At 41.5% G+C, this 23,299-nt stretch overlaps 2 protein-coding genes across 4 annotated transcripts in view; one reads left to right on the forward strand and one right to left on the reverse strand.

The window, feature by feature from the left end:
* The window catches only part of Scyl2 (SCY1 like pseudokinase 2), a 48,856-nt gene extending 42,868 nt beyond the window's left edge, over positions 1 to 5,988 (reverse strand). Inside the window, exon 1 of one of the 3 annotated variants that reach the window (XM_060377888.1) lies at positions 5,802 to 5,988. The gene's annotated coding sequence lies outside the window, so the exon portion shown is untranslated. Of the gene's footprint in view, positions 1 to 5,020; positions 5,143 to 5,330; positions 5,479 to 5,801 lie in introns of those variants that run through there. The other 2 variants (XM_060377890.1, XM_060377889.1) reach the window with 2 other exon arrangements.
* A 58-nt stretch (positions 5,989 to 6,046) lies between these two features.
* Depdc4 (DEP domain containing 4) lies at positions 6,047 to 14,363 on the forward strand. The gene is given in 5 exon segments (XM_060378621.1): positions 6,047 to 6,260; positions 9,752 to 9,771; positions 9,773 to 9,918; positions 9,920 to 10,083; positions 13,867 to 14,363. Coding segments are annotated over 5 exon segments (798 nt in total). The 3' UTR covers positions 14,121 to 14,363.
* Positions 14,364 to 23,299: the final 8,936 nt, after the last annotated feature.

The raw sequence follows: 23,299 nt of genomic DNA on the forward strand, positions 1-23,299 counted from the left end.
TTCCAAGTGGAGGCCAAGCTGGCCTGCAGAGTGAGATCTGTCTCAGAAGAGGAGGTGAAGAAGAGAACAATGAGGAGCAGGAAGAGCAAAACAACGACAGCAGAAGCGGGGGTGGGGACGCACAAAAGCTAAGGTATGTCAAACGATGAATCTATAACCAGGAGACACATGGATATTTAAAAGCATTTGCTTTGATTTGATGGCTCCTTGGGTAGAGTGTGTGCCACAGAAGCCTGACAACCTAAGAACCCACAAAAAAATAACAGATACAATAGAGCAAGCACCCAGAATCCAGCACCCCTAACCAGGAGAGACAGATACCCAGAAGCTCTGGGCCAGCTAACCTGGAATGCCATGCTGTGAAGAAAAGATAGCCCACCTCTAAGAGGTAAAAGGCACGGGTCAGCGCCTGAGGCTGACCTCTGACCACCACAGGCCATGGCTTGCCTTCTTGCTTTCTCACCTTCTCACCCTCACACCTCCTCCTCTTCCTCTCTTTCCTCCAAGTCACACACAAAATAGATAAGATGAGGTCATAAAATGTACGTAAAATTTTATGAGGGTTTTTGATGATCATTTGTTGGTAACTGTTTAGTAAAAAGAATCATCAGTAACTTTTTCTTAATGATTAACAATTGTTTAATTTAACTTTTCTTATTTAATAATGATATCTGTTGTCCAAAGTTAATTTTCTTCAAGCAAGAACATCCCTAAAATATAGTTTCAGGATAATTTTTCAAAAAACAAATGGGCTTACACATTTCAAAGTAGAAGTTTCTAAAGTCATATAAAAAAAATTGAGAGCCAGGTGATGGTGACGCCTTTAATCCCAGAACCTGGGAAGCCGAAACAGGTGGATCCCTGTGAGCTCAAGGCAGCCTACACAGAGTTCTACATAGAGTTCCAGGACAGGCAGAGTTACATGGAGACCCTGTCTTAAAAAAAAATTGGTCTTCAGACAAGTAATAAAATGTTACATACTTGATATACAGTGTTACAAGACCCAAACAGTAATATTAAAGATGTTTGTTTTTAAGGCAAGTGGCAAGTGAGTAGAGAATGGGAGCACTGTAGGAGCAGACACATTCAGACAAAAGCCATTCACACAAAGGCAGGAAGAAAAGAAAATATGGCAAAGACACCAGAAAATCCAGATTACCCAGAGCACTGACTATGAACAAACCAGGCTAGAAGTCACAGAAGGCTTCCTGGCAATAAGTAGATGACTAATCAATCCACTGAGAAAGATGGCCAGCTACACAGAAATATGTCTTATAATCACAAAATAACTATGCAATGTAATTTTGTTACACTTCACATTTCAAATTGATGAATTAAGAAAACAGCAGTGAGAAAGGAGAACAAAGAAAAGATAAAACTCTCCTCAGAGTGATGAGAACTTGGTGACTTTATAAAGGTCTGAGACAAAACTAGGAATCCCACTCTTCATAATCTACTCATCTACAAATTCAAGATCCAAGTGAAAAAGAAGTCATTTACCAAGCCAGGACACAACTGCTTTTAGGGGAGGAAGAACTCAATTCTGAATATGTATAATTTGAGTTGCATAAATGACAATAAGGAAATATAGGGATTTTGATATAGGGATCCAAAATTCAGAAAAGAGTCTAAACTGAAGGTAACACATAAAGCATCATGAGTCAGGAGACTGTGGGCTGAGGGAGAGTCATTCAAAGAAAAGTACAATGTAAGTGTAACAAGTGGCTAAAGACAGCCCGCTTACTAATGAGTCTAAGATACACAGCCTGAAACAACCATGACACAAAATAGAAAAGGAGAGTAGGATACAGGCTAATCTTAAATAAGATTTGGTAGGTTAGTTTTTGGGTTGTTTGCTTAAAACAGGGTCTCACTGTATAGCCCTAGTTGGCCTAGAACTCACTCTGTAGTCCAAGCTGGCCTCAAACTCAGAGATCCACCTAGCTCTGCTCCCAGAGTGCTAGGATCAAAGGTTCACAACACTAGCCTGATAGAAATTTGAATGTACAAAACCAGATGGGTTTTATCTTTTCTAAAAACAATAGCTTTTCAATTTTTACTTGGTTAATGAAGAAAAGAGCTGATGTTTTTCTAAAACACAAAATTATAAGTGACAGAAATGTCTGTTTATTTCTCCTCATATTCGGGAGACATCTGAAACTCAACGATAGTTCCCCCCTTAAAGTTCAGTAAATATAAGTGAAAGTAACCGGTCTTATTGCAAGACTGTTTCACTCTACCATCTGACTCAGCATTTACCTGGCTTTCCATGGAAACAACAGGCATATCTGTTGTAATACTAGATTGGCATACACCTGGCAAAAGTGGGCAGCCTGTTACATCTGATACTAATGGCAAGGAGCTGAAGGAGATAGGAAATTACTTGATCATGAATATAAGATACACCAAAAAATTAATATTTCAATTTCATTTACGCTAAAATAACTCTTAAATATCAAATAATTAGAGTCCTTTATTGCCCAAGAATATTAAAATCTAGCATTAACATGCACTTTTGTTAAATGTCTTACAATGAAAACGTTACTTAAAATACATTTGACAACTAAAATATTTACACAGGCTTGGGAGATAAAAGGGAGGGGGAGACAGAAGAAGAGAAGGAAGGAGAAAAGGAGGAAGAGATAAAGAAACCCATCAGGCAGAAAGATCAGTTCAGGGCCCATCTCAACTAAACAGTTATTAGGTTTGGTGCCAACCTGATCTACAGAAGAGTCTACCAAAACGCCTAATGAGATGACAAAGCAAGTAAAGGTACTTGATGAGCGAGTTCCATCTCTCAAGCCCACATGATGGAAGGAGAGAACCTACTGCCCTGACTTCAATGTGACTATAGTACATGGACCCACACAAGTGCACACGCCAAATAAATGCAATTTAAAAAATATTAAAACCATACACACTGAAAGGAAAGGAAGGGACAGGTTGGGACAGGAGGAATGAAAGGAAGAGGAAGGAGGGAAGAAACATAAAGGAGAAAGGGAGAAAGAAGAGAAGGGTGGAAAGGAAGTCTAAATGTGTCATAGCACAATGTGTGAAAATGAAGTCATGAAATGCTCAAGAATTCTACAAGTCAAAGGTTTCAAACTGATAAACGGCTAAATGCCCTGAGTTATCCACATGCCTATGGACTGTCTCAGCTCTAAGGAATCAGAATCTCTAAGCTGCATTTAGAGCATTTGGATCTTCACCAAACTCTCTAGGTGATTCTGACACACAGCCATGTACGAAGATTGAGTTTTGTGTATTTAATAACCAATCCCAAGGACACTGTGGTGTAATCCCAATCCTAATACTTCCTGTGTGATGGTTACTATTGCCTGTCAACTTTACTGACCTGGGACCAACTAAGAGACATGCCTTGGGGCAAGGGGCGGTGAGGCTATTTCTTGGAAGAGTTATATCCTACAGAGTAGGCAGCCCGATATAGAGTTCTGAGGGTAAAGCAGTGCTGCTTTCACCTGCCAGCTTTCATTCCTTCCGCGTGACTGAATCTACCATGCTGCTGCCACTACAGTTGCCATCCTGGCTGACAGCAGAACCCAATTTCTTCGGCCTTTAAATGTAGACTGAAAACAAACAGCTCTCCACCAATCCTCCAAACCTTCTGCAACTGACCGGGCCTACAGAAGCACACAACCTTCGACTGGGCAGCCACCAGGGTAGCCACTCCAGCATGCAGATGGAAAACGTTGAACTACCCCATTACTACTGTGGAGGCCAAGCTAATAATAGATATTGATTCAATATAAACTGTATATATCAACAATATAACATATACATTACCTTATAATCTATATCTACAGATAGATAGATATACTCTCTTTTAGAGAACCCTAACTAATACACTCATCTACCTAACATAATTTCTATTCCATGAAGTCACCCATACTTCCTAGTGATTGTTGTAGGAATTAAAGATGATACATACATTTAGAAAAACTTACTACATTTCTGGTGCATTTAGTAAGCACTCAGTGAATCCACTCATTTAACAAACATTTATTCGATATCAAGAGATGAGGAACTTAACTATAGGTTAATGGTGTCCTGAGGAGAATCTACACTGATCAAAGTCTCCCTGAAGTGAACTGAATGATAAACTGGCATTCACTGGAAGAATAGGAAAAGGAGAACATTTCCAAGCCTTTGTGGACACTTCCAGGAAGTATAACCAAAAGCCATGTACCTGAAGGAGGAAAAGAAAGACAGACAGTAGACATGGTGACAAGGGAAGGAAAAATGTCAAAGGCACTATAGACATGAGGCTGGAAGAGTACACAGAGGGGACAATTGTGCAGGCCATACTGAGCACATCAAGGATTTCTGTTATTCCTTAAGAGGCAATTGTGATCGGATCTGTATTTTGAAAATGTCAATTCTAGCACAGAAATTATAGGGGTTAAGGACTGTAGATGCAAGAGACAAATGAGGCAGTTAAGAACTGATGGTAGCTGAAACGAGAAGCTAATACTCAAGATGAATAAAATGAGGACTCAAGAAACATTAAAAAGCACAATCAACAGAACTTTCTAAGAGATGGACAATGAGGCATAATAGGAACTTGACAATTTTCAACTCCTACAGAAGGTGATAGAAACATAAGACGACCCTATTTTTTTTTCTTGAGAGAAATGATCATAAATTTGAGCTATGTCAACATGATATAATTCCCAAATATAAAATGGATTTGTATAGCAAGGTTCTATTGTATGGAATTGTAACACACCTGTATTAGTTATGGCTCTTACAGACAAAATAAGTGTAAGGTGTATCCAAACAAAAATAAAGCCCCGTATCTTCAATTAGGTTCCTTTCCTTTACATTAGCCCCTTCTCCTCCAACCTTTATTAAGAGAGGAAAAAGCCTTCAAAGTTGAAGGGGAATATTTAAAGCAATCGCCAGATATGCTCGTGTTTTATAATGGTTGTCTGTCTGACTTGCAGCATTTTTGTTAAATTACTTTTTTTCCAAACAAAGGCATACAACTCGGAAAACTTACAGTTTTTTAAAGTGTCACCATACAAACAATCCCTGGCTTTGATGTGCCGAAACTCTAGCTGGCGACTTACAATCAAATCACTTTTAAGTCGCTGGACTGGGGTCTCTCATCAACCCTGTGAGAGAGGGAGATTCGATAATAGCGCTGTCCTTTATTATTGATCACAGGGAATGTGTCCAGTTGAATCCCAAGAAGTTTCTGCAAGCTTTAGCTGTCTAAACCTTTATCTTTTCTCTGTAGCTTAAACAAACAAGCGCACTGGAGCCCCCATGGGGATTTTATTCTCACAAACCTTATCTGCCCCACCCACCTCACACAATAACGTCCAGTCCAGAAAGACAACTACCGCCAGATAAGGACGACCGGAGCACCAGGCCTTAGCTGGCGACCCAGGCTACCGGAACCGAGTCTCAGAATCGACGGGGGCAGTTTCACCAGTCCGAGACAGCCCCGGAGCAGTGTTCAGTTTCCCAGAAGGATACCGAGATCTCCACGGCGGAAACCCGAGCTCCGGTGCCGGCTCCGGGGACTCTCCCAGCGGCGGACGACCCGGCACCGCGTCTCCCGTCACCCAAAGGCCTCGCCCGGAGTCGCCGGCCTCGGAGATCCGCTCCCTCCCGGCTCGTCGCTACCTGGGTCAGGCTTCCCGGGCCACCCACGGCCGGCCCGCGCGCCCCGGCCCGTCACTAGGCAACAGTCGCCGGCCGCGAGGCCGGGAAGGCCCGGAGCCCGCCAGCTAGCTGCAGAGCCAGAGCGCCGGGGCCCGCGCCCGGTCACTCACCTCGCAGCCGGCCACCTGGAGGGGCGGCGCTAGGGCCCGTCCCCCACGCCGGCTCCCGCGGTGCCTCCGGGCTGTGGCTACGCCGGCCGCGCGCCTGACGGCCACCGGACGCTCACTCCATCTCCTCCGCCACCCCCGCGGCCGCAGAACCCCGAGACCGAGGAGTAAAGGGGGAAGAGAGGGAAGAGACGAGGGAGGAAGAGCAGGGGAGGGGGAAGAGCACCGAAAGACCTGCCCGGTGCTGCATGACGTCACTTCCGGGTGGCTCGGCGGGGTGGGGCTTGGCCTCCTCGGTCCCAGCAGGCGGTGGGCGGGGCCTCAGGCCGGGGGAGGAGCCAGGGCATAGGCTGCGAGCCCTACCTTTTGATCTTCCCAGGCGGGAAGGGGTTCCCCGGCCTAGGCGGGGTCGACTGAGTCCCCGGAGCCGTCGAACGGGGTTCTGTAGGACACTGAGGACTGGTGGCTCACCGAAGCGGCTGGAAGGTTGGACTCTGCAGCTCTGATGCTGGGGACCCGCCCCCTTCTTGTTCCCCCCCAACCCCGCCAGGCCACCAGCCCTTGCAGGTCTCAGGACTGAGGACTTAGCCTTCTCGTACTAAAATGCCCTTAGAAACTAGGAAAGCCATGCTTCTCTCACGGAGCCGTGCTGAAATGCAGATGAAGAAGTAGGATGAGAAATTATGCGTTTCTACGAAGTTCTCAGATAACCCCAGTGCCGCTGTTGCGCAATTAGCGCAACAAGAACTATCTATCCTACTTGCTTAATGAAAGAGGTAAATTGTACCGAAAATATACGTAGACTTCACTGCTTACAGCCTCTCAGTCTCCCTGCTATCCATTCACGAGGTCCGTCCGTCATTCTGCCTCTGCCATGACTCTGCTCCGTCCGTGTGTCAGGTTAAAATGTCTAAAAGTCTAAGATGGGCAATAGGACAGATTCTATTACAAGAATTTGAGCGTGAAAGGGTCTGTGTGTGTGTGCGCGCGCGTGTGTGTTGCCCTGGTGTATTTACATGTTTGTGTGGCACAACTGTATGTAAGCGTGCCAGACGTGCACGAGGTGTGTTCCTCAGGAGCTGCCCTCCTTGTTTTTTGAGACAGGGTCTCCAAATAGAGCATGAGTCTTTGCCTCTCCATCTCCCCAGCTCTGAAGTTAGAAGCACCGCCATGCCTGGCCTTTTCTGTGGATTTAGGAGGTCCAAGTCAGGTTCTCCTGCTTAGAAGATAAGCATTGCACTAGCTGAGCCTTCTCTTTCCAGCCCAAGAGTGATGGATTTTTACTTCCGTCATTTTGTCATGAGCATCTTACACTTATATAATTGGTAATAAGTTGTTACACTGCTTGTAATTCTTCATAGTCAAGGAAAGGCTTGGATTCTTGTATTCCATACCCAAAACATCTAGAAATAATGTTCTGTATCTTTCAATTTACTCCTTTTTCATTCTCAAATGTTTTAAAATCAGTATTTACTGGAGTAGAAGGAACTAGTGAATCACTATTAAACATGGGTCTCTTTTTAGAGTGATAAAATGTTCTGGGATTAGATAATAGTGATTGTACAATGTTGTCAATGCACTAAGAAACATTGAATTAAACACTTTGAAGGGATTCTTGTTAGCAAGCCTAATCCTTTGAAGATCTTGTGAAAATATCCATAGATAAGTTCATGAGAAAACAACCATGTCACTTCTGGAAGACAGTATTTCTCTCCATCATCTGGGTCTCACATTCTTTCTTTTGCTCTGCTATGATTGTCCTGAGCCTTGGGGGACAGGGGTAATGTAAGGGCTGAAAACTCGACAGTCACTTATTCTCACCTGATGAGTTTCTGCAGTAATCATTGTTCAATACAAAATGAAGCTTTTGTGCTCCAGACTGAGCACAGCATTAATCTTGCGCATAAATATTTAGAAGGTAGTTTGAAAGTCACCTCATGCTCATTTAGCAAACATGCCATCAGCACTATTTCCACAAGAGCTATAACTTCCCCAGACGTGAGCTTTTGGCCAAGCTCACCTTACCAGGCATGAATTCCCTCCTGTGAAGTGAGTGTTAATTCCAAAAGCAGTTGGTATCCTACATAACAATCATGCCACTATTGTACCAGTGGAGACATCTTGCTTGGCAATTTTGTTGTATAGCAGTCAATTGAGTGAGACTATTGGTGCCTCTTCTCCTAGAAGCCTGAGTAGCAACTACCAGCACCACAAAAGCAAACCAACAGCAAGAAAGGTATCATCTCAGTTCCAATCGGTTTTTCTATCTTACAGCTAAAGCATGAGGTATCTTTAGCAACAGAGTCTTAACATCCAACCAAGAACATGGCAATATGCTATACCATTTTGCTGGCCTGAGACTAAGTTCTATATCCAATCATTGCAAGTTTTGTTTTGCAGTTGTTGTTATTGTTGTTGTTAAAAGGACTTAAGATATATGTTTATATCACAAAGAAACATTATATATGCACATTATAAAAATTACCAAATTGTAACTGGGCATGGTGGCACACACCTTCTATGCCAGCACTCAGAACAAAACCTGAGTCCTCTGGAAGAGCAGTAAAAGTGCTCTACACTATTGATCCGCCTCTCCAGCCACTGACAAAAAGAAGCTTTACAAAAGAAGAAGGAGAAGGAGAAGAAGCTGTTTCTGGGGGCACACCCCCTTTAATTTCGGCATGTAGAAGGCAGAAGTAGTTGAATCTCTGCGAGTCCCAGCCCACTCAGAGCTATATAGTAAGATCCTGTCTCAAAAAAAGGTGGGGGGAGGAGAAAGGAAAATCATGGTGGAAAGAAAGAAAAACAGAAATAGAAATTCTGGTGGAAAGAAAAAACAGAATCCTGGTGAAGCCACAGCTCTGTAACAATAAGGTCTCAAATTTATTTACTTTCATTTGAACTGTGTTCTGAAGTGATCGTCTTCAAGATTAAATATAGCTAATAAATTTTTACTCTTAAGGTCTATAACAGGCACACAATATATTTCATATTAGTAAAGCAAGTTCCTGAGTTTATTCTTTTTTTTTACAGAAAAAAAATCATGTAATTTTAATGACTATATTTTGGTTTATATGAGATGGGAGATGAAATGTAAAAAACTAGCAGTGCCTATGCCATCCAAAGAAGAGTCTGATCAGGTATTGTGGGACATAGCTGTCTAATCTGGTATTATGGGACACAGTTGTTTTCTGAGCACTTACGAGGCTAAGGCAGGAGGCATTCAACATTCAGGCTAGATGATGCATTGCAAGGCCTTGCTTTTGCAGGATATTTGATCACCTTGTGAACTCAGAAATTCTGTACTGGAAAAACCTGTTTCTATTTATGATGTGGCTCAGCCCTAGTACACACCTTTAATCCAAGAGCTTTCTGTAAACCAGATTAAAGTTAACAATAAGTGGAAGGGCAAGCAACCAGTTGACAGGGAGTGAACAGGAAAAACCATAGAGAGTGATAGGAAGTCCAGAGGGTGGATAGAGACGCACAGGAAGTAGAAAGGAGGGACATTCGGTTTGAAGGGTTTTTAAGACTGGAGAAGGGACGTTTTTCCTCTGGGATGTCAGCTGAGGAGGAAGGTCAGTTGGGTGCTTTATCTGCCTCTCTGAGCTAACAGATTTTCACCCCAGCATCTGGCTCCTGAGCCCTTACTGGTTAAGTCAAACATTGGGATTTTGTTTAAAGACAACACCCTGCTTCAAATATTGTTTTTAACTAAAAATTAAAGGAAAGAAAAAAAGGGTCATGAATTTGAGAGAGAGAGAGAGAAAGCAAGAACAGTGTATAGAAAGTATTGGAGGGAGAAAAGGGAAGAGGCAAAATGATGCAATTGTATTTTAATTTCAAAAATGTTTATCAAAATTGAAAAAAAGTAAGTTGTCCAAACTGAAAAGCATACGTGATTATATCTAATGATCTGATTTTGTTAGAATTTTTTTTTTTTTTTTTTTCAGAATGCTCAGGTCCTTTCCATCTCCTCGTCTCTCTGGGGTAGCATTATTTATTCCCTTAAGACACAAGTGAAAACAAAACCAAGTAGGCATCATCTACAAACATACAAAGACCGTTTCACTGGCCCTGGTGCTATTGATGTTGTAGGAAGTCATTTTATACAAACTCCGAGGGGGCAGTGACAACTCTCACTTCAAAGGAGTTGTTTGCGAAGTTCTAATGAATCACAAATTATGTGAACTGGTAAGGAGGATGCTGTTCAAAAAAGAAAAGCATTTGCAATTTGAACATTCTAACAATACTCTTCATAGGTTTCCAGACAATAAATCATCTCGTGGGTTTTAGTGAAAGACTGTATGATGCTCAGAAGGGATTAGTTGATGACATACAAACAAGAAAACGTTTAAGGTTAGTTTTACCTGACTGCTATAAAACACAGTGGTTAGATCCTAGCAGAACTGTCTTCATTGAGCTAAATATAAATGTAGTCTTTCACAGATTTTTCAGAAGTTGATAAAATTAAACTTGCATGCTAAGAACAAATCTACTTCTATATTTGTTCTAAAGCTATCGTGGAGGACATAGTACACACACTTTCTAAAATTTATAACAAGAGAAACTTTATATTTGCTCAGGAACTGCTATACTTTCTCATTTTAAAAACTGGCATCACCAGGGTTATCTAGAAAATCAGAGCAGAAATCTACTATGCCAACTGTGCTAACCTTACAATTATCATGTACATTGACTCTTTATTTGGAATCCTGATCTGTCTCCTTTTGATGATAATTGATGAAAATTAGTAGTTACATATACTGTTATAGACTACCTTAGAATTCTCTTGAAAGTAAAGAGTGTATAAATTAAGTTTTATTAAATTAAAACTTTTATTTGAAATTATGGTTCAAAATTCACATGTTCTCTTTTCACAGGCCAGAATAAGAAATTATTTAAAATTTTCTAGCACAAGAGACAGAGCAGGAAAGGACTAGGGTTTATTCATACTACCGAGTAAACAAAGTTTTAATCTCCAAATGCCGTAACTCACAAACTGTTCTCCAGCTTTCTAAAGAAAGTAATATCGTGGAGTTTTTCCCCAGAAATTTATAAAAAAAGAACTGACTTTTAAAAGCATAGTTTTGCTGGGTGGTGGTGACACACACCTTTAATCCCTGTGCTTGGGCAAGAGGCAAGCAGATCTCTGAGTTCAAGGCCAGCATGGTCTACAAAGCTAGTCCAGGACAGCCAAAGCTACACAGAGAAACCCTATCTCAAAAAAACAAAAGGTAGTTTTAAGATCAGTTTCCATTCGCAGACAAATCAATCGAGTGGAATTTTCATGGGTGTCACAGATTGTTGACCCCTCTCCCAAAATATTAGTTAGTCTTGATGTAAGCAAAATACCACAAAGAATAACTTAAAGGAAAGAATATTTACTTTCAATCGTGGTTTGAGAGATTCCAGTCTAGGTCTTTGGCTCTATTGATTCTGCACCCACGGTGAGGCAGAGAGCCAGGAGTCCAATAACGTATAGGAAAGGAAACTTGTTCAACTCAGAGTGCACAGGAGGGACCAAAGACCAGGCATCCTCTTCAAATGCGTACCCCCAGTGACCCACTGCTTGCAGCGGGGCTTTACCTCCAAAAGTTCCTAGCACGTTTCGACATAGTTTTATCACTTTAGGAACAAGCAAATTCAAATTCAAGCATTTCAAATTCAAGCCATAATGCCCACAGTCAATACCCTACTGTACCAGAGTGACACATTAGCTACATGACACATCATTATCACTCAAATCCCGTGGTTGACATGAGTCCATGATTGGCATTATATGTTGCATGGATGTAGACCAATATAAAATGACACGTAGTCTTTATTATGCTGTCACAGACAGTGGTGTCACTGCCCTAAAAGTCCTCTGTGCTTCATCCAATCATCACTTAAACTCTACAAACCGCTAATATGTCACTGTTTAGCAGAACTGGCTTTTTAGATGTGCTAAAATTAGCATGTGATATGTTGATTCTCCATCTGTGTCGTGTTAGACTTTACTCCTACACGAGATGATGTCAGACTACACAGGTGGAATACCGTAGAGCCAGGTTATTTTAACAGGAACTGTTACCACCTTACCTGGAAGTGTGGTTGTCTGCACTTCCAGAGAAAACACACAGACTTAATAATGGATGTATTTTGTAATCCAAGATCATCCTTGTAAATATATCCGTTGTCCATTGATAAACTCTTCCAACAAATTCCTTGTTCTTTCCCTTTCTCAGTGTATCCAGCCTACCTGCTGGTTCACTCTTCATCTACTTGTGTTTCAATCCTTGTAATTGGTCATGGAAAGAGACACAAGATCATTGGGTAAGTGTCTTAGGCAAGGTTTCTATTGCTGTGAAGAGACTATGACCATGGCAACTCTTATAAAGGAAAATTGGGGCTGGCTTACAGTTCAGAGGTTTGGTTCATTATTGTCATGTTGGGAAGCATGGTGGCATGCAGGCAGACATGGTGCTGGAGAAGGAGCTGAGAGCTCTACATCTCGATCCTCAGGCAGCAAGAGAAAGAGTGAGCCTCTGGGCCTGGATTGAGCTTCTGAAATCTCAAACCTCACCCCAGTGACACACATCCTTCAACAAGGCCATGCCTACTTCACTTAGGCCACACCTCCTAATAGTGCCACTTCCTATGAGCCTATGAGGCCATTTTCATTCAGAGCACCATAGATGGTCAGGAGGGATGCGGTCATATTTCACTCATGGTGACAGCCTTTATTACATTTCATCAAAACATCACAGAACCATGAACATACAGGTATGTAGAGAAGGAGGAGGGACTAGAAGAGACTTCAAGGATAACTAACATTTTAAGCAGAGATACTTAAATGCTTTGCATTTCATCCCCTCTTCACCAGAGAAAGTTTTACACAACCCTGGACACACAAGGAATAAAATGTATACAAAGCAAGTATTTATTGTTAGTATTAAAGATATAGTTTTGAAGTTATTTGCTATCGTGTGGCCTTACTGTTTATTAAAGATGAAAGCAAACGTGCCTACTAATGAAATGGGCATTCTTATTTATTCTTGCTAAAGATAGAGCAGTTGTCTAGCGTGACCTAGGTTCAGTCCCAAGCACAACCAAGCGTTATATAAATGACAAGATAACCTTTCCCATCATTTCCTCCTGAGGGCATGGGGCACATCTAGAAATGCCTATGTAACGCTGGATTAAGTAATTTGTTAGAAATTAAATAATTTGTTAGAAAAGACATTAATAATCTCTACTTATTGGCCCTTTCTCTGTGCTAAAAAAAATGTCTTAGGCATTTTATATTATAATTTTACAATAAACCCATAAGATAAAGGGTAAAAGTCTTATTTTAGTTGAGGAAACTGAAAGTCAGAGGTATTACGCTGAAAAAGAAAACAGAAGGAAGGAGGGAGGGTACAAAAGGGAAGAAAAACTGACATGCTGATGAGGTGTATGAAACATCTTTATTTTATCTTTGTTATACATACACATGATATAAAATACTCAAATAGCCCTACTGGTTTTATTATTTTTAAAATAATATTTATTTATTTATATATTTATTCCTTATTTATATGGTGTTCTGCCTGCATGTGTGCATGCACACCAGAAGAAGGCACCAGATCTCACTATAGATGGTTGTGAGTCACCATGTGGTTGCTGGGAATTGAACTCAGGACCTTTGGAAGAACAGCCAATGCTCTTAACCTCTGAGCCATCTCTCCAGCCCTGGTCTTATTATTTTTAAAAAAGATTTTCTGCCCTTCTCTGCAAACCCATCTCCTCTCCTTCAGAGGTATATATTTACACACATGTTTGACTAACATGTTTATAGTACAACGTTATGAGCTTTCAGTTTGCGGCAAATATTTTCTACAGTGTAAAACATGTATTGGGCTATTTATTTGCATCTATCAACAAGTTTAAATTAATTCATTGTATTATTCTATTAAACTGTATGAAACATATAATATGTATTATCATATTAAACAGTAGTCTAGAAATGGGGTGACTCTATTATGTTGTTTGAATTTGTGTTTTTATTTGTTAATCTTGACCATGGAATTGTTTTCTTGCTCAGCTGTGAAGGACGTCCAGAAACAACAAACATTGTCACATCTTCGTCAATGGATCCGCTTTCTAATCTTTGAAAATACTTTGGAGCCTTCAGTTACATTGCAAACGCTCCAGCTAAGCAAAGATGAAGATCTTGTCATTTCTGACACTTACCCAGAGAGAGGGGTTGATGCCAAACTTAAGTCTACCAGTGTAAGTAGCCAAAATTTTACATTGTCAAATAACTTATTGTGGGCATTTTTGTCAAAGGGCTATTAGGGCTCATGGCCTGGGGAAGCTTCCGTGGACATGACTATGGAAGTAGGAGGATGGAGAATACATGACCTGACTTTGAAGAGTGGGCCAGAGACGAACATCCATTGGCTGGCTTAGAAATGGTGTGGAGGAATATGATTGGTCCCCCAAAGCCATATAACCTGCTGTTTCTTCCTGAATAAATGAGTCTGCAGCTGCTCACCCCTGGTCTGCTCTCACCTAACTCCCAGTGTCCGTGTGGTGACTCCGCCCTGCTCACCCATTGGCCTGAACCTTCTGCCCTCATCTGCAGGCTGGACGGTCAGGAGGAGGAGCAACAATTTATAACTAAAAAGCTCTTCCATTTATTTGTTCTTGGTACCTTAAGATATAAGAACATATCTATAGTATAAGCTGATGCCATCTCTAGTTTATGAATTAATTGAATTTTCAGCTGGTGCATGCCTTTAACCCTGGCACTTAGGAGGCAAGGGCAGGCAGATCTCTATGATTCTGAGGCCAGCCTGGTATAGCAAGACCTTGTCAACAAAGAGAAGACGAGGAGGATGAGGAGGAGGGTGATAAGGAAGAGGAAGAAGAAAAGATGAAGAAAAATGGATGAAAAGGAAGTGAAAAAGGAACCAGGTGCAGTGGCACCCACCTATAAACTCAGCACTCAGGAAGGCAGAGGCAGGTGAATCACTATGAGTTCGAGGCCAGCCTGGTCTACAAAGTGAGTCCAGGACAGCCAGGGCTACACACACACACACAAAAAAAAAAAAAAAAAAAAAAAAAAAAAGGGCAAAAAACGGAAAAATCTCAATTTTTATTCTATCTTACAAAGCCAATACTGGTTATAAAGTATGAGATCATTAGAAATCAGAGTATTCATCCTCTCCCACACCATCCAAATTTATCATTTTCACTTTATGATGCTAAAATAATTTGAACATCACACTCTCTCCCAGCTTATTTATTCTATCCCTACAAGAATCCACGGTTTCATAGAGGAGATAGATATGAAAGAAAACACAGTGCATTTTAATGAGGCTTCCATAAAGTCAGCCTCCTTTGTGGACAAGAGTCCCAGGGAGCCTAGTAAATTGAATGAGACTGTCTTCCATTTTGCTGTGAATTCCAAGGTATTTGTTGTTCCTAGCAAACCAGTCGCTAGGATATAGGAGAACCTTGGCTTTGGTTAGTATTACAGCAGATGGTGAACACGATGTTTCCCCATGAGAACAAAACGGGAGATAAAGCTCTAAAGCTGGGGAACCAGTAAGCTTCAGATCGGGGAAAGATGTGGTGGTTGAAGACTTGTGGGTCCGTGTTATGGTCTAACATCCTGCTCACATATAGCAGATTTCTCTGTTATAGAACAGAACAAGAAAACCCCCAACAAAGCGCTCAGTCTCCCTGACCCTCAGTCGGGGGTAACATATGGGTACAAAAGAGAGAGGGTTTTAGGTACCTCTGAAGTCCGATTTCATTAGCATCTAGTTGAAAAGGGAAGGTTATCTGAAACAGAAGGCAATCAAACTGCCTTTATCATCTGTCTTAGTTAGGGTTTCTATTGCTGGGAAGAGACACCATGGCCACAGCAACTCTTATAAATGCAAACATTTTGAAAGACTCTAACTAGCAGTGTTTTCAAAGCAAAGACTCATGACCAAACCTTTGGCAGAGTACAGGGAATCATAAGAAAGAAGGGGAGTTAGTCTGATGGGGAAGGGATAGGAGCTCCACAAGGACCAAATATATCTGGGCACAGGCTCTTTTCTGAGACTGACATTCAACCAAGGACCATGTATGGATATAACCTAGAACCTCCACTCAGATGTAGCCTGTGGTAGCTCAGTAACCAATTGGTTTCCCAAAGTGAGGGGAACAGGGACTATTTCTAACAGGAACTCAATGACTGGCTCTTTGGTCTCCCCATCCCCGAAGGGAGGAGCAGTCCTGTTAGGCCACAGAGGAGGGCTTTGCAGCCAGTCCTGAAAATACCTGATAAAACAGGATCAGATGAATGGGGAGGAGGTCCCCCCTATCAGTGGACTTGGAAAGGGGCACGGTGGAGATGAGGGAGGGAGGAAGGGACTGGGAGGGAATGAGGGATCAGGACACGGCTGGGATACAGAGTTAATAAAATGTAACTGATAAAAAAAAATTAAAAAAAATAAATGCAAACATTTAATTGGGGCTGGTGTACAGTTCAGAGACTTAGTCCAGGGGACTGGAGAAATGGCTCAGCAGTTAAGAGCACTGGCTGTTCTTTCAGAGGACCCAGGTTCAGTTCCCAGCACCTACACAATTTGTACATCTAGGGAATTTGATGCCCTCTTCTGGTCTCCAGGGGCACTGCACTGCATGCATATGGTACACAGACATACATCAGACAAAACATCCATGTACATAAAATGAAAAAATTACAGTTTCAGAGGCTTAGTCCGTTATCATCATGATGGGAAACATGGCAGCGGACAGGCCTGCATGGTGCTGGAGTAAGAGCCAAGAGCTCTACATCTTGATATCCGAAGTCAATGGAAGGAAAGTATCCCACTGTGAATGGCTTGAGCATATATAAGACTTCAGAGCCCACCCCACAGTGACATACTTCTGCTACACACAAGGCCACGCCTACTCCAACAATATGGCCACACTTCCTAATAGTGCCACTCCCTATGGGCCTATGGGGGCCAATTACATTCAAACGACCACACCATCCTATCCTTGTCTGTGATCCTAAGATCTAGAAAATAATGAATCCCACAGATCCTGCAAGTTACACCGTTTTCATCTATTAGGAGAGAAGGAAGGAGGAAGGAAACGGGAATAGATACTCAAGGATACAAATTCATACAGGGTTGGGGACATAGCATAGAGGTAAGAGTGCATGCCTAGCATGCGTGAGGCCCCTGGGTTTCGTCCCCAGCACAGGAAAGAAAATTATGTATCGCTCCAAACTCCATTCAAAGAAACTGTCTGAGGAAATTCTTTAGTCAGAGCACAAATAAATAACTAGATCCCCGAGATGGGGAAGAATAAGAAGAGGCAGAAAACCAGTAGGAGCTTACAGTTTAACTGGTGTGGCCAAGGTTGAGCTCAAGAAGGAACAAAGTCTAAGCAACTACAAGAAGGGGAGAGTCCACCAAGCTGCTACAGGGAGGGCGCGTGCATGTCAGAGAGCAGAGTTTCTAGAGAAGAGGTCCTAAATCTGTTGTATGCCTGGGTATTGAAAACAGTAAGCAGTGAAAAGCGGAGTGCATAATATGATGAGATCAGAACCCCAGTGTGTACCCAAGTTCCAGTGAGGCCATTACACGAGAGTCACTGCAGAGTCTGAGCCACACAGTGGCTGATTTTACTGGCATTTATGAAGACAGCTTTGGCGTTTAAGTGGAGGGTAGATAAGACAGGAGCAGAGATGACAGCAAGAACACATTTTAGGTGGCACTGAATTGATACAGGCAGAAGGCATAAGTGAATTTTTCTCTTCATATATGTGACATAAATAATTTAAAAGTTCATGACTATTGGTGTGGTTTTGTTTTGTTTTGTTTTCTACTGTTCTTTCATATGGAAAGCAGCAGTATCGTAAAGAAACATATTGGTTCACATTTTGTAGTACGCCACATCCAGAGAAAGGGAACTTGACATGAACTAGAGGAAGTTATGGTGTAGATCCAGGAAGCAGGAGGTTAGACACGGGGTGTTTCAGGAAGCCTGAGTTGGGAGTCTTTATATACAGAGTGTGAGCGTGCTCCTGGCACGGGATGTTTTCCGTTTTCCTCATGCTGTCTGCTCTCCAGAACGACTTTCTTCCAAACATGCCCAGGAATAATTTCTTCTCTCTCTCTCTCTCTCTCTCTCTCTCTCTCTCTCTCTCTCTCTCTCTCATCTGCATGGGATGGAGGCTTGGGGGTTGGGGTGGAGGGAGGGTTTCTCTGTGTATCTGTTGTTCTAGAACTCACTCTCTAGACCGGGCTGGCCTCAGACTCATGGAGTTCCACCTGCCTCTGTCTCTTGATTGCTGGCATAAAAGACGTGCCACCATGCCCTTTTCTACACAGTTGTTCTGACCTCCACTCCAACATTACCCTTCAGAAAGATGGAAGCTTCCTTCCCTGGCCAAAACAGCTGCTTTCTTTAACCTCTGTCCTGCTTTATGTTTTCTTTAGGCACATGAAACAGTACCTAAAATTATGTACTTACCGACGTATTATTCATTGTCTTTCTGTCCTCTGAGGCTGTAACTTCATTAACCTGCTTATTCATCACTTAAAACAATGCTTAGCACAAAACGATCACTCAGATTTTATAACTGAACTAAAGCAGACACCTACAAGGCTAAGAAGTGACTATGGAAAGGTAGCTGGGGGAGGGGTGTGCTACCACTTAGTGCTATAACAGCTGCTTAGCACATATGAGGCTCTAGATTTGATCCCCAGAAACAAAAACAACACAAAAAAAAATTGAAAAGAAAGATGGGGGGAAGGATGGAGAGTATAAAATAAAACTGAGAAGTAACCTGGAATCCAGGATGAAAACACTGCCTGGACATAAGTTTTTGCCCTGGTGACTAAAGAGTGGCCTCTGTGACTGAATGAGCAGAAGTGTGGCTCCAGACTGGTCTTGCTATCTGGAATTACCTTTGGTACAACTGAAACTGGAAAAGGAATAAACTGATCCAATTTAAGAAAATGTTTTGCCAGGTGCAGTGGCACACACCTGTAATCCCAGCACTGGGGAGGCAGAGGCTGGCGGATCTCTGTGAGTCTGAGGCCAGCCTGGTCTGCAAAGCAAGTCTAGAGCAGTCAAGGCTACACAGAGAAAGCCTGTCTCAAAAAAAGAAAAAAAAGAAAGAAAGAAAAAAGAAAAAGAGAGAGAGAGCAAACAAGGCTCCATGTATACTGTGGAAGTTTTCTGCACATAAGAACCACCATTTACAAATAGACCGTGTGATGGTGATATAAAGCTCCCCAGGCAAATAGCATCACCAAAATAAGAGTAAACTCTGTTATTCCAGACAAACATTTCTCTAATAATTCATTAACCTAAGTTCAAATACAGTACAAGGACAACAGCAGAAAATCGAGTTTAAAAATACTAAAAATATTTCCTATTCTGGCTCAAACTCCTCTCCAAGCTGACTGATTCAAATCGGCTTCTCTCAGCTTCGACTGAACTGCTCTAGTTGACCTCATACTAACTTTGGCAATATGTTCTAATCTCCTGGGTCCTTCTCATTCTCTGGCTCTTTCTGTGTTTCATCTGTGTCTGACTTGTTCCTTCTCTGCAACTTGTCTCTGTAAAACTGCCTCCTTCTCCCACTCTCTTTCTTTCCCTCTGACCTGCTCTCTTTTAAGTCACCTCTCTTTCCTCCGTGTTCTTGCAAAAGTTGGGCATATCCTATTCTGTCAAATCTCCCTCTGATTCATCACTTTGTCTCTCAATTAGACACCACTTTTAAACATGGATACTTCCTTCTACAAACTAACTTTACCTTCATTGGGATTAAAGGTGTGTACTAAGAGCATGTCTGCATTCCAGCCAGATCACACAGACCTAGAAGGTCTTTGGATGTGATCAGAGCAGCCATGTTTCTGGATCAAATCTCTACAGGTTAATATTTTTTAATTTATTTATTTTTATTTTATGTGCACTGGTGTTTTGCCTGCATGTTTGTATGCATGAGGACATCAAATCACTTGAATATGTATTATAGACAATTATGAGCTGCCATGTGGATGCTGGGAATTGAACTCTAGTCCTGAAGAGCAGCCAGTGTTCTTAACCACTGAGCCATCTCTCCATCCCATCCTGTTAATACTTTTGAGATACAGTTTCACGCAGCTCAGAAATACCTTGATCTTTCTGTGCAGCCAAGATCAACTCAAACTCCTGATCCTCCTGCCTGTCACTCTCAAATGCTGGGACGACAGGTGTGCCGCTATGTCTTTCTCCTCCTCTATTTTTAAATGATTGTTGTGGTCAAGTATGTTAGATGTCAAAAGATGGGAGCTATGGAGATGGCCCAGTCAGAAGAGTCAGGCCAGGAGTTCAGTCCTCAGCCACCACGTAAACCCGGTGCAGTCCATCCCTATGGAGATGGAGAAGGGTGTTCCCTAGGGCTGGCCAGCCTGGCTAGCTGAATCGCTGGCTTCCATCCACTGAGAGACTTCTCTCAAAAAATAAGGTAGAGAGCAATTGAGGAAAACACCCAATGTCAAGCTGTGGGCCCATACACATACACACCCAGACATATACATGCAACACACACAGAGAGACCCAAAAACAAATAAAAATTATGTAAAAATACATATTAACAAAGGCTACGGTAGGATTAAGCTTATTTTTAAATTATATCTAAAATAACTTTACCTGTGTATTTTTTCTTCCTTTTTGAGGCCCTTTTTGACTGCCTTTGTTGTAAGAAGGTAAAAACAGTTGTGGTGGGGGTTTTTTGTTTTGTTTTAAGACAGGGTAAGTTGTAACACAAGCTGGCCTTGAATTTATCATGTAGCCAATGATGACTTCAAGCATCTGATACTCCTAGTTCCACCTCCCCAATACTGAGATTACAAGTGTGCACTGCCACACTTGGTTCAGCATATATGTGTGTGCATGTATGTACGTATGTGTGTGTGTGTGTGTGTATGTGTGTGTGTGTGTATGAGATAGAATCCCTGGAGCTAGAGATACAAGCAGCTAGCAGTCATTGACTGGTTGCTCCAGTCCTTTGTAAGAATATTTCTTACTCATGGATCCAGCTCTCTAACTCCCAACATATTTATTTTTTTGTATATGGTGTTTGACTGCATGTCTGCGTGTATGCCTATAGAAGGGTGTCAGATCCCCTGGAAACACGAGTTACACAGACCGTTGTGAGGTGCCATGTGGGTGCTAGGAATTGAACCCGTGTACTCTGGAAGAGCAGTCAGTGCTCTTAACCACTGAGCCATCTCTCCAGCCCCCAACATATTTTTAAGTAACATTTTTTTTTTTAATGGAAAACTGCTGCAACAGACGGCCATGAGTGTGAGGGTCAGAATGCCTGGGAGGCTGAAACAGGACAGTCATGAGCTTGAAGACAGCTTGAAATACATAGTGCATTGGAACCTAGCCTGGACTGCATGAGATTTTGTCACACACACACACACAAACACACACACACACACACACACACACACACACACACGATATATGCATGTCTTATTTAAAAGCATTGTGAATTTTTAAGGAAAAAAAACTCACAGAGAGGTTCTAAATTTCTTTGTGTGAAATAGACTCTCTCAGCTGAAAGTGCCTTTCCTGTTCTATAAAGGTGAGGCATATGGCAGTGTGTATATCACCACACATATCCATTTAATGCAGTGAAACAGTGGCACCCAGGAAGTATTCTGAGACTAACATCTGGAATGGTGTTGAAGATTTCAAAACAAATTGTATTTGACTATCATTACTACACTAGTTTATTACATTCACATTTTTATTATCTTTAGTTTTTGAGGAAGAAAATAAGTGTATTACAGATGTTTTAACATTTCTGTTAAATAGTATGTTTTTTTTTTCCCCAGAGGCGATAATGAATATAGGAGTTCTCTATACAGTACCCTACACAATAAGCACTTGGGAAGTAAAGACTTATCTTGAGGGCCATGCAATGAAGTGAAGACACTTGCTGCCAAGGTTGAACGCCTCAGTTCAATTCCCACGACCTCATATTGAAGGGAGAAAACTCTGCAAGTTGTTGGGTGACCTACAGAGAGGGGGTGGGGTAAATTTTTTGAAGAGTTATCTTGGGCTAGAGTTATAGCTCACTAGGTACAGTGAATGAGGAGCAACCATGAGGCTCCAGGTTCAGTACCCAGCACTGAATACGCTATGCCAGTCATCCTTGACTACACAGCAAGGTGAAGGCCAGCACGAGAACCCATTTCTAAAGGATACATATATATATATATATATATATATATATATATATATATATATATATATGTTATCTGGCAATATTTTCCCTAAGTTGTTTCATTATTTTGAGTTTATCTCTTATTCAGTAAAATTGTGAAGTTGTTTCAATTCCACAATTGATTTTTAAAAATTGTCTCTGTGTATTGTATCTCTTGTCCATATGTTTTGTTTTTTGTCCATATGTTTGATTACCTAAAATATATGAGTATTGATTGAAAATGCTCCTGATACCGATGAATCAGGCTGACTCTATTTTAAGATGAGAAGCTATCTTTTCACAAGGTCAAGATAAGTTCATTCCTACTTTCTGTAGATATTAAATCTTACCAGGTCTTGACCTAGTTTCTGGAATTTGATGTGTTCCACACCTTATACCCTAGCTTCCACCGTGATAAGATTCTCTGCCAAATAATTTTGAAATGTTTACCATGTTCCTACAATCAAAAACCCTTGAAAACCCCCTCTCCTTGGGGCTGGAGAGATAGCTCAGTGGTTAGGAGCACTGACTACTCTTCCAGAGGACCTAGTGCCCACATGGCAGCTCACAATTGTCTGTAACCCCAGGATCTGATCTGACACCCACAGGCATACATAGAGAGAAGACATACATACATACCAATGCAAAAAAATAAAGAAAGAAAAGAAATTCCCCTAGCCTTATAGTTTTGGGGCAAATACAAACCCCACCTCCTATGTCTGATGCTGTTGTCTCAAACCCCTCTTTAGGGAGACAGCTGGCAGAAAATAAAGCTTGCAATTTTTCAAAAGATTTTGAATAATAGTCTACTCTCCTTCAATGGGATTAACAATAGCAAAGACTCATCTGTCCCTTGAATTGTTTTAAAAATAAGAGCAGCCCAATGACAATGTGAACTCTTTTTAGTTGTTGATTTTTTTTTCAGTTTTCTTCCCCAATTCTTTTTCTTCTTTTTTAAAGTTTCATGCTTTCCAACCCTTGACAGAAAAGCAGTCTGAAAAACAGGAAGAAGAAACAATTCAGTAATTTTATCATCTGGCACTTGAAATTAGTGTTAACTCAGTATTTCTCTGAAACAAACAAAAACAAAAACTAAAAAACAACAACAACAAAAAAGGAAACTAGTTAACAAGTTCAAAAATACCACCCAGAAGCTTGGAACTGACATTCCTGAGGCAAGAAACTCCACTTTGTAAACACAAACAGTTGCCTGTGGTGGTGTTGCCTCTGCAAGAGAGGATAGTCTTCAAGCATG

The sequence above is a fragment of the Meriones unguiculatus genome, chromosome 2 (assembly GCF_030254825.1).
Source record: "Meriones unguiculatus strain TT.TT164.6M chromosome 2, Bangor_MerUng_6.1, whole genome shotgun sequence".
Taxonomy (NCBI): Eukaryota; Metazoa; Chordata; class Mammalia; order Rodentia; family Muridae; genus Meriones; species Meriones unguiculatus.